This window comes from Taurulus bubalis (genome assembly GCF_910589615.1).
Source record: "Taurulus bubalis genome assembly, chromosome: 1".
In the NCBI taxonomy this organism is placed as follows: domain Eukaryota; kingdom Metazoa; phylum Chordata; class Actinopteri; order Perciformes; family Cottidae; genus Taurulus; species Taurulus bubalis.
Genome location: NC_136589.1, coordinates 46629503 through 46644051, shown reverse-complemented (window position 1 = coordinate 46644051; position 14549 = coordinate 46629503). Strand labels below are relative to the sequence as shown.

The window sequence follows — 14549 nt, the reverse complement described above, 5'->3', positions numbered from 1 at the left end:
TGCAGCAGTTGACAGACAGATGAGTGCCCCGGGTCGTTAAGTATTCCAGTCACACCCAACCAAAGCAGCTCCACAGGTCCACAGGAGCAGGAAGATCCTGTGAACTCTTTGTCTCCTGCTCATTCTGCCCTTTAGCCGGCACACGGTGCAAACATGTGCATGAAGACGTACAAGAGCTACACAAAGCTTGTCACGTTCACACCCACTTTTCTGCCACACAATGCTGCTCATCAAATCCACGGCCAGACAAAGAGATGGATGGACGTCGCAGTGCGAGGGACACACGCATAAATAATAATCGGACTGGGACTCTGCCACACCTCTCTGAAGCACTCATTCAGTGGATCCACTACAGTGAGAAAGCAGCCAGATTGTGTTTCCAGTGTGCCAGGAATGTGAGATAGGTGGTAAAATATACGGTGATGGAAAAGGAATCCAGTCAAGAGTCATCATGTCAGGGCACGTAGATAATGTCAGCTCTGGGACGGACGAGAGGAGGAATAATGTTTATGTCAAGAGGATAGGCAGCGAAAGAAGGTAACAAGACAGAAAATAAGACTACAGAGAAGAATGGATAACAGAAAGGAAGAGAGAAGAGATGGGGAAGACAGATGGAGTACAAATACATTTGGTATTCTGGGAATGAGCGAGGATTTAAAGATTCAGTATCAAATCTCAGTCCCTTTGTTTCTAAATGTGTCCGTAGCACCAAGTATCAAAAGCTGACCTCTAGAAAGGTTGCAAGATACAATAGTAACTTACTAACCTTTTGGAGTGAAAACAACCTTGTTCTAAAAATAAAATGAGTTGTATTGCATAACAATATATATTATAATTATCGATACATTAATGTGTTCATCGCTTTAATGTTGCAGCTGGTAACGGTGGAGCTCCGTTTTATTTATTTGTATACATGTCCTGTATTACTTTAAACTGATAGGTAGCTTGTGAACTCCCATGGGGACCGATAAAGCCTTATTGATATAATATCCTATTTAATTTATTTATTCGAATATATCAATTTTATTTGGTATGTTGAGTAAAATCTGCAAAGTAACCAAAGCGGTCGGATAAATGTGGCAGATATTAAAGTATTTCCCTGGAAGATGTAGTAAAGTAGAAGATAGAAATACTTCCACCAGCAGTGTGGAGCTTTTGTCTCCCCCTCTGGCAGCGGGAGGAATTACATAAATACTGTTGACGCAGGAGTGTTTGTCCTCGCTTAGGATTTTCAATCAGCGCGTACATGGAAAAAAAACTGCAGAAGTAACATCGGAGTAATAACATACTCATCTTTAGAATTGTTCCAAATAGTCAGGACTGACAGACGCAGCATAGTATTCTGTTATGAATCCGGTTCAAATAAGAAAGGAAAAATACAAATGGGGGTGACGAAGGAATTTGTTTCCAGACCTGCTGCGTGCATACAAGGATTTACAGTAACCTGGATTCTACAACGGTGTCACAATTCTCCAAATCAAGGATGCTGTTTGACTTATGATTTCGAGGTCACAACCCGATTTTCCATTTTAACATTTATTTTCAGCACTGAGAGCGATGCCGTTGTTAGACTTTAGAGCTCCTCCAAATCAAGCTGTTGTTTTTCTGTCAACAACGCATTCCCTGTTTATGTATAATTATTAAAGTGAAAACCCACTGATTGTCTCACAGTAAACACAGCCATATCACGCCTACCAAGAAGAGCAGTACAGTTTTCTGTTGTACTTGACGGTCAACAGTTCTCTGTACAGGGTTCATACACATTTTGACCAATGGATTTCCATGACTTTTCCATGACTTTAAACCAAATTTCCATGATCAAACATTTTGTGAAATCTCGGTGTATGTATGAAAAAGTGAGAAAATGTAGAATTTAAACTAACAATGAGAATACAAAGCATACAGTATACCTTACATGACACAAATGAATGAGAGACAATAGTTTGATTAAAAGAATAAACATTTATATATAGATGCCTGTATGTATGCCTGCTTATATTTTGAGCGTCATTCTTTTAAAAGCATATTTATTATTTCAAACTCAGCGTAAATGAACGTCATGAATATAACACATTTCCATGACTTTTCCAAAACTTTGGGGATTTTATTTTTTTAAAAGGACTTTTCCAGGCCTGGAAATAACCATTTTAAAATTCCATGACTTTTCCAGGTTTTCCATGATCGTAAGAACTCTGCTTTTAACTCTGGATGTCTAAGCTCCTCCTTTGATAAAATCTAAAAAAAGTGGTAAAAAGGCAATCAGCTTCACATTTGTTCTAATCAAACTAAATCAGGACTCCTGCAGTATACGTTCTGGTTCCAGTGTCAGCACTGTATGAAATGCTGCTGGGCAGCACTGCAGAAGGAGAACATTATCATCCATCTTTGCTTGTATTGAGTTTAACAAAGTGGAAACCTCCAGGTCTGAAAAGTGAAGTTAATGCAGAAGTGCCTAAAACCTGCATTCTCTCCTGTCCTTCAGTATATAGAAGTCTATACAAGTGACTCTACTTCTCTCTTGATTGATTCCCTCAGTAAACATTGTAAACATGAGTTCATGTCTCAATCCCTAGAGTCAAGTCTCCTTCAATACAGTATGATGTTCATTTAGTAAATGATGCTCATTTAGAGTCCAATAGGGTATGCTTTAGGGCGGGGCTACGCCATCTAGAAAACTTCCACTAAACTTTATAAGACGGCTGATGTGTTTAGAAAACCTACCGTGTATTTCCTCCACTGGCCCACTATCTGCTCCTCGGTCCGGTCAGTGCGGCCCCTGGCTTCGCGGCCCTCCTCCAGCTCCTGGTCCAGCCCCTGCAGAAGCACCCTGAGCTGGCTGATGTCTTCTCCCAGCCGCTGGCATCTGGCCATGTACTGACTGTGGGAGTCCAGGCTGCAGCGCAGGCCCTCCTCCGACTCACACAGGCCCTGCCTTAGCCTCTGCCAGCCCAGCCTCAGCTCCTCAGCCTCCTCCATCACCGTCTCCGCTCCAGAGGGAGAGGTGTTGCCCCTCACCGCCTCCGCCACGCCCTCGATGTGCTGCAGGGTCTTCTCCTCGCCAGCAACGCTGTCGTCCAGAACCTGACACGGGGGCAGAAGAGCATGAACATGAAATACTTGTGACCAATAAGATTCTCAACAAAAATAACGGCTAGCCGCTAACAAAGACCGCTGCTTTGCACTGTTCTCATACAAGCCGCTGGCTTCGGCGTCGCCATGTTGAGAGCCACTGAGAGCCAATCAAAATGCTCCCCAATCTCCAATTATGCATTTATTCTAGCTCTGGTATAATACATTAAAAAGGCAACATTTATGTTTAATATTGTACATGGTCCCTTATAAATAAAGTAAACAAAATGTCATGCTTTAACACAGATCACATTTTGAGAGAACTTTAATGTATGCACTATTTTCTTTACAAGCACATAAGCAACATTTTTATCTAAAAAAAAAAAGAGATTTTAATCAATGTATTTATACTATTGTTTTATTTCATATTTATTATATTTTTAAAGTGGTCAATTTTTTGAATTAACCAGTAGAAAATAGTCTATACTTTTTACCCCGGAGACTCCGTAAGGGTCAGTAAAATCCCACTGAAATTTAGACACAAATCATCTGAGCTTTAATAAACTGAGCAGTTGCAGTGGAATAACACAGAATTTGGACTACATGTCTAATGCTATCGACCACACTTATTGTACCGCTGCATTTATGTATTTTTAATGTCTCACTGCAGTGGCAACATTCACCAGGAGGACAATTATATCTATTCTTCATTTGGTTGGTACTTTCAGAGCAAAAAAGTAAATGTCACACAGCTGAGAATATTTATTCACACTCTTTCCCTCTGCCTATTGAAAATAACAAAGATATCAAACAGCAGCTTCCTAATTCCGCTTCAGAGAGTCTCACTTGTAAGGCTTTGAGCTTGTTCTCGGCGGTATCCTTCCTCTCCATTAGATCAGTGAGCTCCTTGGTTTTTGACAGCAGCCAGGACTGGAACCTCTGAACGCAGCCTCGGTACGTCTGGTGCTCCTCAGCGATCTTCAGAAGCAGCGACAGACGCTCCTAGCGCAGCAGGAGACATTTTAGCAGCGCATTATTCCATAATGAACGGAGACCTTTCAATGCACATTACAGGCTTCACATTTGGGTTTATCTGAGCGATGAGCGTGAACATGGATTAGTATTCTCATGTGAGATGTTGTCTGTTAGTTGATCTGCAAGACTCCTGAGAGCACGTTGATGTTTTAGACAAGAACACAGAGACTAACCAGGAAGAGCAAGTTAGGAGTAGGAGGTGCTTCCAGAGATTACCAAAACTATTAGTATTAATAGATCCACAGGATCCCTGATTTGTGGGCACATAGTGTACGCTCACTTTGATTCAAACATAGTGCAAATCCCACACACACTCACACTCAACTACACAGCCTCCTCCACACCATCATCTCCTCAGAGAAAAAACACTTCATCCTTTTAACCTCACCGCCGTGTGTGTGTGTGTGTGTGTGTGTGTTGAAAGAAAAAAATGAGAGCCGAACAAAAAAACTTTTCAAGCCACTGGCATTGCATCTGCAAGTGGTTCTTAAGCTCCGTGCTTCCTGTTACAAAGACGCAGTTCCTCAATCAAACAAAGGAATGTGTCTTTAGTTTGACTCAAGAGGATTCTCATGCTTTCACTGCAGGCTTCATCTTCATTTTCTGTCTCCCAGTTTCTGTTTAGTTCATTCATTTACTTATCTTCTCTCCTCATGTCCTAAAGTATATTAAAGTATTATTCCACACACGATGTACCAGCTGACCTGTGTGCATTTTCACAAAAGCCACGAGCTTAGCATTAGCATTAGCAGAGCTAGTGCAAGACCCTGATTCCTGACATGCACGAGCATTAAACCACCAGGGCTGTACTCGAGTCCGTGTTAAGTCCAAGACTAGGTGCAGTTGAGTCTGATTCTAGACCGAACACGAAGACCTGTTCAAGACGTAACCTTGAGCACGCAGCTTGGATAACAGCTCATTTTGGTTAAAAGGTGAATTTAAGAAATTATGTAAAAGCGAGAAAAAGGCCTAAGACCCTGAAGGTCGACCCTACTCGTTACTACCCAGCTACTACAGCAGCCATCAGCGAGACGTGAAGAAATCAGGGTCAGTAAATCAGTAAAGTCGAGCAAAAGAACTACAGTTGGGCCATACGGAGACATTTTTCCAAACGACGACCAAGCGCCTCACCTCGGCTCTGTCTCTGACGTTGTTGTAGGCCTCCTGCAGCCTCTCCTGGGCCTGGGGCTCCACACTCGGGTCCTGGGTTCTGTTGTGCAGCGCGGTGGCCTCGTCCAACAGCCTCTCCAGGAGCGCCGCCTGACCGTGGATGTCGCTCGCCACCACCCTCTGCTGGTCCACCTGCCAGAGCTTTTCTTTCACCCCAAGCTGCAGCTCCACCGCGACATCCAGGCCGCGCTGTCGGCTCGTCAGCCACAGCTCAAACTCCTCGTAGGCCTTCAGGTACTCGCCCCAGTGGAGCCACACCCACTCTATGCGACTGGGTGTGAGGGGAGACACATGAAGAAGAGTTAGTTCCTCCTCAGGTAAACACTGTTACCTTTGTTAGTGCTATTAGCACTGTTAGCTTCTAGCAGGCTCAGCCATTGCCATGTTAAGCTGTGTGGAGGCACTAAATATGATCTATTGTTTTATTGAGCAACTTCAAAGACAATAGTAGTTTAACAAACATTAAAATACTACTAAAAGCCCCCAGCTATCTGTCATGTAGCACCAGATGTTGTGCAAACAAGATGTGTCAGCAACAACACAGAGATAAGTGCCTGATAACATACTACTTCAAAGACGCATGTCTGTGGTACATTTAGCAATGTAGTTGTTTTGAAATGTTTGCCCTGTATGCATTATAATTAGCCATGTATTATTCCAAATTGCTTACAATGTTTTCTATGTACACAAGGAGTCTGGTTGTCATTTCAACTCCTGCTAAAACTTCCAGAATTAATAAACCAACTAATTGGTCACTCAATGAATTAGTTTAAGTCATTCATCAAGAAAATATATCTGCTGGAGACAGTTTATCCAGTTTGAGGACTTGCTGCTTGTTTCTGATTTATATGTTTGTAAACTGAACATCTTTAGGTTGTGGACTGTTGTTTGGACAAAAAAGTTATTTCTATTGTTGGGCTCGGGGAAAGTAATGGCTATTTGTCAAGTGTGGAACAATTACCTGAAAACACACATCCAAAAGGTACTCAACACAGACCATTATTGTCTTAACTGGGAATGCAGCCAAAGGAGACCTCAGGGCAAACAAACAAGGTGTGTCAAATGCCTACTACACACACACACACTCACGGTCCGCCTGAGGTCTGCAGTGAGTAGGGCAGCACCTGTGACAGTGGATGATGTAGGTGCTGGTCTCCTCCCACAGGCCTTTCAGGTATTTGAGCTTGGCGTGGGTGTGGGTCCTCAGCTCTTCGTCTCCGCTGTGCAAGAGGTTCTCAGCTGCCACCAGTGCCATGTCCATCTTCACACGACCCTCATGCTCCGACTGATGGATCTTCTACATATTCAGTCGAGCACAGAGAATATAATGATAGTCAATATGAAAGGCATATTGTATATATATATATATATATATACATATATATATATATATATATATATGTATATATATATATATATAACATTTAAAAAAAAACTCTCATGCGGTAAAATTACTGGGAACTTATTAGAACGTGATGATTGATAACAGATTCCTCACACGTGTATCATTACTGCTAATACTTCTCAAAATGAAGAGCACATTTCCCATTAACCCCATTACTTATCTGTCACTCTTCCTGCCAAGCATCTTTGACACAAGATAACTTTTTTTATATCATCTTCACCATGTATGTTGCACACATTTCTCCTAAAGAAGTTCATTAAAGTATCATCTTCTATGAGCAAAAGAAAAATCTCACTTCAGAATTTATATCCAAGGTGTAACTTTTTAAGAACTTGCATTAAAGGCCAATGGAAACAACAAACAATAAGGAAATAAAGATGTGGGCATAAACAGTTTGTAGACGACTGAAAAGAAGATAGTGAAGTTATGTATTTAGGAGCATTATTTGCTCCATGTACATGTGCATTACTCACCATAACCAAGAAACTATAATACTTTCAAATTCTAAATTGTTTTTACGTATTTAAAATCGTCAGACCCTTTAAGGATTACATATAATTATATTTAAGTATTATTGCCAATTGTTTTATTCACTTTCTCATGTATCTGTGTCCATGACTTCTTAATTCACTTGTATCATATCTACCAAAATGGAAGTAGCCAGGGGACCCTATTAAAGGATCCTCAGATACTGTACCCTGCTCAAAGAGCAGAAACTTCCGCGGTGCCCACACTGCAGCAGGGGTCCGAAGTGAAGGGCCAGTAAGGGAGGTATCTCACCTCCGTCTCCCTGAGCCGGCCCTCCAGGGCATCCAAGGGCCCTTGGGTGTTGTCATTGGCCTTCAGCCTCTCCTGGATGGCCCGCATCCAGGTGAGGGCCGCTTCCAGGCTCTCCATAAACTCCTGCTGCTCCTGCTGCGTCATGGCCAGTCCCTGGGCTGAAAAGAAGAACAGAAGTAAGCGTCCGTATCAGCAGGCAAATAAAGTTAAAGGAGAACTCCACCAGTTCTATTTTGAAGGAAAAACATATTTTCAATTTCTTAACAAAAAGCCTGTGTTAAAAACTGGGAGCGTGAAGTTTAAAAAATATATATTGACGTTTACAAAGTAGGCAGGGCTTAATAAAAAGAGTAGTTGCGTCATGGGAAATATAGGAGAAGTGGAGCTTGACGCATACCGGGGAGCGTAGTTTGAATAGAGGAGACATTGCTCTCTCTCTCTAATAAAAACCAGGAGGCAGACTTCTTTTGTGACTGGTCATGCCGCTCTACTACACAGACCTACGGCATACTGGATATTATATTTCATACTTTTGGAAGAAATTTAAATAACTTGTCCCCCCATCTTGATATGATCATTTTCAAGCAGCATGGCAGTAAAACAATTCCAGGAATGCCTGACTGCTTTGAGAGCAACGAGGCAGCCTCAGTGTGGCCTCAGGACCGTCTGCTGGAGGGGAAACTCTGAGAACAGAACTGGCAGAGGTAACACGAGTAAAGAGTCTGGGAGGGAGGGGCCGTTGGCACTGCAGGAGCCCAAAGAGGCACCACATCATTTCTTAGAGGGGAAATAAAACCCAGGAGGCTTGGGACGTTTCCCCACATGACTCATTTCTCCCCACGACCACAACATTCCTTCTTTCGGCTGGTTTTGCCTCAGACTCTTGAAACTTGGTCGAATGAAGCAGAACTCCCTGTTCTCAGTGAAATACAACAAAGCTGTTCTTTATACTTAACTTATAAATAAATAAATGTGTTTGAATATATTTTATATATATATATATAAAATATAGTTTTAATAGAAAATTGTCATTATTAGCATTATATCCAACAACTACATGTATTGGGGAAACGGCTATAATTTTTTTTTAAGTTTGTGTGTTTTATATTAATGAACATTAAAAAAATCCAAATGTGCTCAGGTTGGCGCAACAGCTAATATGCACCTGCTAGCAATTAGTACTAATGTATAACTTCTTGCTACTTCCCTTTCTCTCAGTTTCTCCTTAGTTTGAACAAACTCACAACAGGCGGGCTCCATGTATGCAACACCTGTGTAAACGGAAGAAAAGCTGCGCATGCGCCATCACTGCGTACAGTCTGAAAAGAGGAACGTTACTTTGGTCAAAGCAGGGTTCATACACATTTTGACCAATGGATTTTCATGACTTTTCCATGACTTTAAACCAAATGTCCATGACCAAACATTTGGTGAAATCTCGGTGTAAACATGAAAAAGTGAGAAAATGTAGTATTTAAACTAACAATGAGAATACAAAGCATACAGCTATATACATTTATATAGATGCCTGTATGTATTCCTGCTTGTATTGTGAGCGTCTTTCTTTTAAAAGCATATTAATTATTTCAAACTCAGCGTAAATGAACGCCATGAATATAACACATTTCCATGACTTTTCGAAAACTTTGGGGATTTTATTTTTCTCAAGGACTTTTCCAGGCCTGGAAATAACCATTTCAAAATTCCATGACTTTTCCAGGTTTTCCATGACCGTAAGAACCCTGTGTGTAAACAGAAGAAAAGCTGCGCATGCGCCATCACGGCGTACAGTCTGAAAAGAGGAACGTTACTTTGGCTAAAGTGGAAGAAGCAGACAGTTGACAGTGAAGCCCCTCCTCCCTCCGTTTGACAGCTCGCGCCGCAAACTCGCGCATTAACCCCAACCGTAATCCAGTTCACTCACACGTGCCGCCGTCCGCGGTAATGCGCACTCAAACCGTCATGAAAAGTCTCGTTTTGAACTGTAAGCACGCACAGTGTAGTTTAAACACATAACTTCAGTCCGGTATTAACGACCTATATGCTATGCTAATGTAGCGCTGAAGAGCCAGCGTAACTGGTTTAGGGTAAATATCCCCGGCCGTTGGAGACAACAGACCGGGTCTCGGTCATTAACGTCCAGTGGTTTAACGTGAGCACCAGAAGCTTCACCGTTCGTAGATAGTGACAGGCCTATTATCGGTAAGCTAGCCGAACAACGGTGCAGTTGTGTTGGTCAAGTACGGCTTTACAAGAATACAAACACTTACGGCTTCGTGTTCATCAGGTGGGAGCTGCCTCGACAGTGAACACTGGCCGCCTGAGCCGTGTACAGTGAAGTTATTGCACAGGAAGTAGAGCCGAGGGCACTGCAGTCAACACACTTCATGCTGCCTTCAGGGACGGCTTGTAAATTATATAACGACATGGAGTTATAACAGAAACAACCTTCGTTTATTACTAAAATACATATTGCAGTGTCCGTGTAAAGAGCAACGGACATAGAAACAATGCGTTTCACATGTCATAGAAATCCTAACGTTTTAAATAAAACACTGAAGTGATGCATTCGTTTGAAACAGACGCTGTGGTTGTACATTACTGTAACACTGCAAATTTAGGATGGAAAGGTATGTTACTATCCAATTACATTTTTTAATTAACTAAATATGATGATGAATAAATAGTCAAAGGTAACACTTTCAAAATATATAGCACCTTTAGGCTTATAGTACACAGCAATTCTAGGCTACACTAAGGTACTCTATTTTCCAATTATTAAGGTATTTCACAGGTTTTACCACAAATTATTCTTATTAAGGATTATAAATACATATACGTCATGTTTGTGGATAGATTAATGTATTCACCTAAAAAAACATCCCTTATAGGCACAGTAGTTCACTAAAGTCCATCATAATAGTTTAATTTTGGAGGAAGGAATATATATATATATATGCTTATACACTTGTGTACAATTACACAGTTACCTTAGTTACTAAGTGTTTGTATTCACAAATGAATAATAGATGTTCTTTACTAAACATCTAATATCCAATAGGGATAGTTTTTCTGGAAACTTTGTGATGAGGTTGTAAGAGCAGCCAGCTGTTTTTTATGGGCTTTTTATCTTACAATTTACCCCTCTCCTGAAAATGAGGGAAATAAAGACATTTCAGTTATTAGTGAACAAATGTATTTTCGCTCATGCAATTCTTTCAACAAGCACAAAGTAACACTCATATCTAAAAGAAGAAGAATAAAATAACTCCCAACATAAACAGAAGAACAGGCCAGCTTCAAACACGAGTGCTTCTTGCTATGGGACAACAACAGCTTTTATTGAGCACATTTATTTATGCAAAGCACGCATAACAGCTCTTTTTAAATCTAATTTCAACTCATATTGTATTTCCGTAGTTCAGACAGTTCACGTCAAACCCTCCCGTAGAGTATTTCAGTGTTACCGGCAGCACATGAACTCATCAGCAGACCAGCTTGATCCAGAGGAAGGAACTAATCCAGGGCAGCTGCTGACTCAGAGGCTCACACGTCACAGATTCAAACTGCAGGCCACGTCTCAGAAGTCTCTTCCTATTGGTAGAAAGAACAGCAACAGAATTCATCCAATGTTTGAATTGGAAATACACAGTAAATATTTGACGAAGAAGAACGTTTAGATCCCCATTGACCACATGCTACAACAATGGATATTACAGGATTACATATTAATTTGCGGCCCTTGACAGCCTTCTATAAATATATGAAACCACAGTTGAATTGCTTTCATTTAGTATGACAGTAAATTGATTCTATTCTCTGAATTATGGCTGCTAACAAGCTAAGAACTTGATCCCACTCACAGATGTTTGGCAACAAAGCTAAAATTAAGTAGAAGTAAAATCAGGAAACTGTAGTTATTAAAGTAGAACACTGTCTCCTGTGAATGTAATAATGCATCATAATATTATCATTACTCGTGCATTTAAATAAAAGCAAGACTTTTCTGTTGTAGCTGGAGCTCACTTTGAACCACTGCAGATAATGATCATTTTCATTATGGATTCATCTGCTGATTATTTTCTCCATTAATCAGTTCCATTAGTCCAGTCTCATCATATGTTTGTTGTGCAAACCTGAATCTGTGAAGTAATTTGTTACTAAAGCTGCCAGATACATGTAGTGAAGTACAAACGTTTTCCCTCTAGTCTAGCTGTTTTGGGAAGGGGGCACAAACACATCTCATGGCATCTAGCCATGTAGAGTTTTGCTCTTTAGATGTCTAGTTAAAATAAAAAGTAAGATATGGATCATCTGGACAAATTGTACTTAAAAATGTTGGCAAATAACAGCTAGTAGTAGTTGACCCTTCAGGTCAACTGAATTAATTCATGAGAAGAAGACATGTGCTGTTACAGCATGCCATGTGACATCTTTGTGTCTCCCAACATGCGACGGCCCTCTCTCTCGTTCCACTCACAACCGTCTCCTTCCTTTTTTCTAGCCATGGAAATCCCAAACCGTCCCAACAGACAACTCATTCAAATTGCAGCTGGCATGCATCCAGACTAAAGTGTCAGGTCAAGTTGGATCTGAATAGAGATGTCAGCTGCTGTTTGTCAGTGTTAGCCTAGTTTTAGATAGTTTCGAGTGTTGGTTTACGAGAATTACTTCGGTTTTGAATAAAATATTCAATTGTTTTAGAAATATTTGTTGTTGACTTTGGCTTGTTTCTAGATGTTGTCTTTCTCTTCAAACAGTTCATTATTTTGTGCTTTCTTCTTCTCGAATAGTAATTCATCCTCAATGACTTTCACATTGGAAACAATTTACAATGTTTGTTTTTTTCAACCCTTCACATAATGCAATTTATTTGATTTGATAATAAAATGAAATAAAATGTCCCAACACTTTTGTTTCATGACAATGTCGTCAGGCCCTCTTCTTTCTCAGCCAATCAAATGCACCCTGCCTCGTAAATGTGCCATATACAGGACTCAGAACATTTATATAGCAGCCAACAACTATTATCTATGTGAAGGTATAGAGGAGTAATGTCTACCTGAGCAGAGAGTGAGTCACTCTCCCTCCAGTTGCCTCTCAGGTAAACACTGTTAGCTCTCTTAGCTGCCTTGCACCTTTATGATAGCAAGCTTAACAACTGTGACCAGAATTAGCCAGTTAGCGCCTGTTAGCGAGAAAGACTACAATGCTTATGTAATTATATACTGCCTAGCTGCTGCTGTAAATAAAAACATATAGCTGTTTATAGTTATTTAGCTTAACAAAGCTGCACATGCTACCTACCTGTTAGCTAGGCGGGCTTGTGAGCTTGGTTTATGGGTCAGCATCACAGTGAAGAGAAAGTGTTTGTGCTACAGTAGCTCCAGAGCAACCAAAGAAAAAGTCTGTTTGCTCTTGACAGCAGTTGTTGATGGTCTGTTGGGCCTGGACAATGACCTTTGACCTCTTCTCAGTATTTAGTGTGTATCCAAAACCTTATATATCTTCTTTATCTGTGCCAAAGACCTCTATTGTTGTCCAAAAACTATTAAAACACATCAGTGAGCCACACTGTTGCACTGAGGAGCATCTTCTTTCATTAACATGAACACACACACTGTAGTTTATTTGAACTCAATCCCACGTACACCGTCCAACTGCCCTAAATACCCAGTAGAGCACCAACTGTGGCCCCATGATAATAGTCCCCAACAATGAACGGTTGGGGACTAGCTGTTTTGGAAATTACCAAATAAAAAATTAAAAAAATTAATATTCTAAATATTAAAATGATATCTATCCTTAGTATTGATAAATGGGCTTGAAACCAGGAGCCACAGACCAGGGTGGAAGTCAAACACTAATAACAAACGGACTAACACATTGTTGGTTTAGGTTTTTCATGGAATTTCATTGCTGTGAAAGATCATTGTTCGTGTTCCTCAGAGAATATGTTTTTCCCAATTACACTCCTTGAGCTTTTCTCTAGTTGCTCCATCAGAAAATGTCAAATTGTGCGTTTTGAAACTGAAATAACATACACACTGTCACAGATCCTGTTTCATTTCAATAAGTAACACAACAAAAATAAGAATTTAAAACTGAATGTCTAAGGCTCCTGTTAATCAGATCTGGAAAAATGCTACCGACTTATAAATCAGAGAGTGAGTAGCTTCTCCTTTTTGCATTCAGCTTGTGTATCCAGGTGATACAAATGCATTTAAGGAGCAGAACCTGCCAGAGGGTCAAATAGCAGTCAAAGCTATCAGCCTGTAGATAATTAGTCAAGTAACGTTAGGCTTGAAAGCTAGTTATTGTATTTATCAACCATCAAAAATGAGAAGGTAACAGGGTGACTAAGACTATGCTAAACTAAGCTAATCAGTAAATGCAGAGTCATGCCTATGTTCCACAGCGGCATCCTACCCCTTGCATATCTACGTATATACATTTTGGAGATATCGGGCCAACAAAATCCGATGCAGACAGGCAGTCTGGCTAGTACTCGTTGCCTTCGTTGGTTGGGTTGATTAGGATTCGTCATAAGGAATGAGATTGATTATGGTTAGGGTGAGACCATTAGAGCGAGCCAATCAGAGGAAGATTATGTCAGGTCAAGCCTTCGCCATAGTTGTTAAAACAAGATTACAACTGGAAAGGTGGGATACCTTATTCTGCATAATAATTAGCCATGTACTGTACATGTGTGTTTGTAGTATTTTCTGGAAAATGAGCCTTAAGATCAATGGGTGTTTGTTTTCAAGATAACATGCTCTCGGACAAATTCGATTTTGGAACCCAGGGTTGAGGGAATATAGGTCTGAGGGAACATAGGGCTAAGGGAACATAGAGCTGAGGGAACATAGAGCTGAGGTAATATAGGGCTGAGGGAACATAGAGCTGAGGGAACATAGAGCTGAGGTAATATAGGTCTGAGGGAACATAGAGCTGAGGGAATATAGGGCTGAGGGAACATAGAGCTGAGGTCATATAGGGCTGAGGGAACATAGAGCTGAGGTAATATAGGGCTGAGGGAACATAGAGCTGAGGTAATATAGGGCTGAGGGAACATAGAGCTGAGGGAATA

General features: G+C 40.7%; 1 protein-coding gene across 1 annotated transcript in view; it reads right to left on the bottom strand.

Moving 5' to 3' along the window:
- The window catches only part of syne3 (spectrin repeat containing, nuclear envelope family member 3), a gene marked incomplete at its 3' end in the record, with an annotated part of 42506 nt that extends 32681 nt beyond the window's left edge, over positions 1–9825 (bottom strand). Inside the window, exons 1-6 of the mRNA XM_079214324.1 lie at positions 9730–9825; positions 7460–7617; positions 6399–6571; positions 5236–5545; positions 3916–4071; positions 2722–3081 (exon numbers count right to left, since the gene is read on the bottom strand). Of these exons, the coding sequence (XP_079070450.1) occupies positions 2722–3081; positions 3916–4071; positions 5236–5545; positions 6399–6571; positions 7460–7603 (1143 nt within the window). The 5' untranslated portion in view covers positions 7604–7617; positions 9730–9825. The remainder of the gene's footprint in view (positions 1–2721; positions 3082–3915; positions 4072–5235; positions 5546–6398; positions 6572–7459; positions 7618–9729) is intronic.
- Between the last annotated feature and the right edge of the window lie 4724 nt (positions 9826–14549).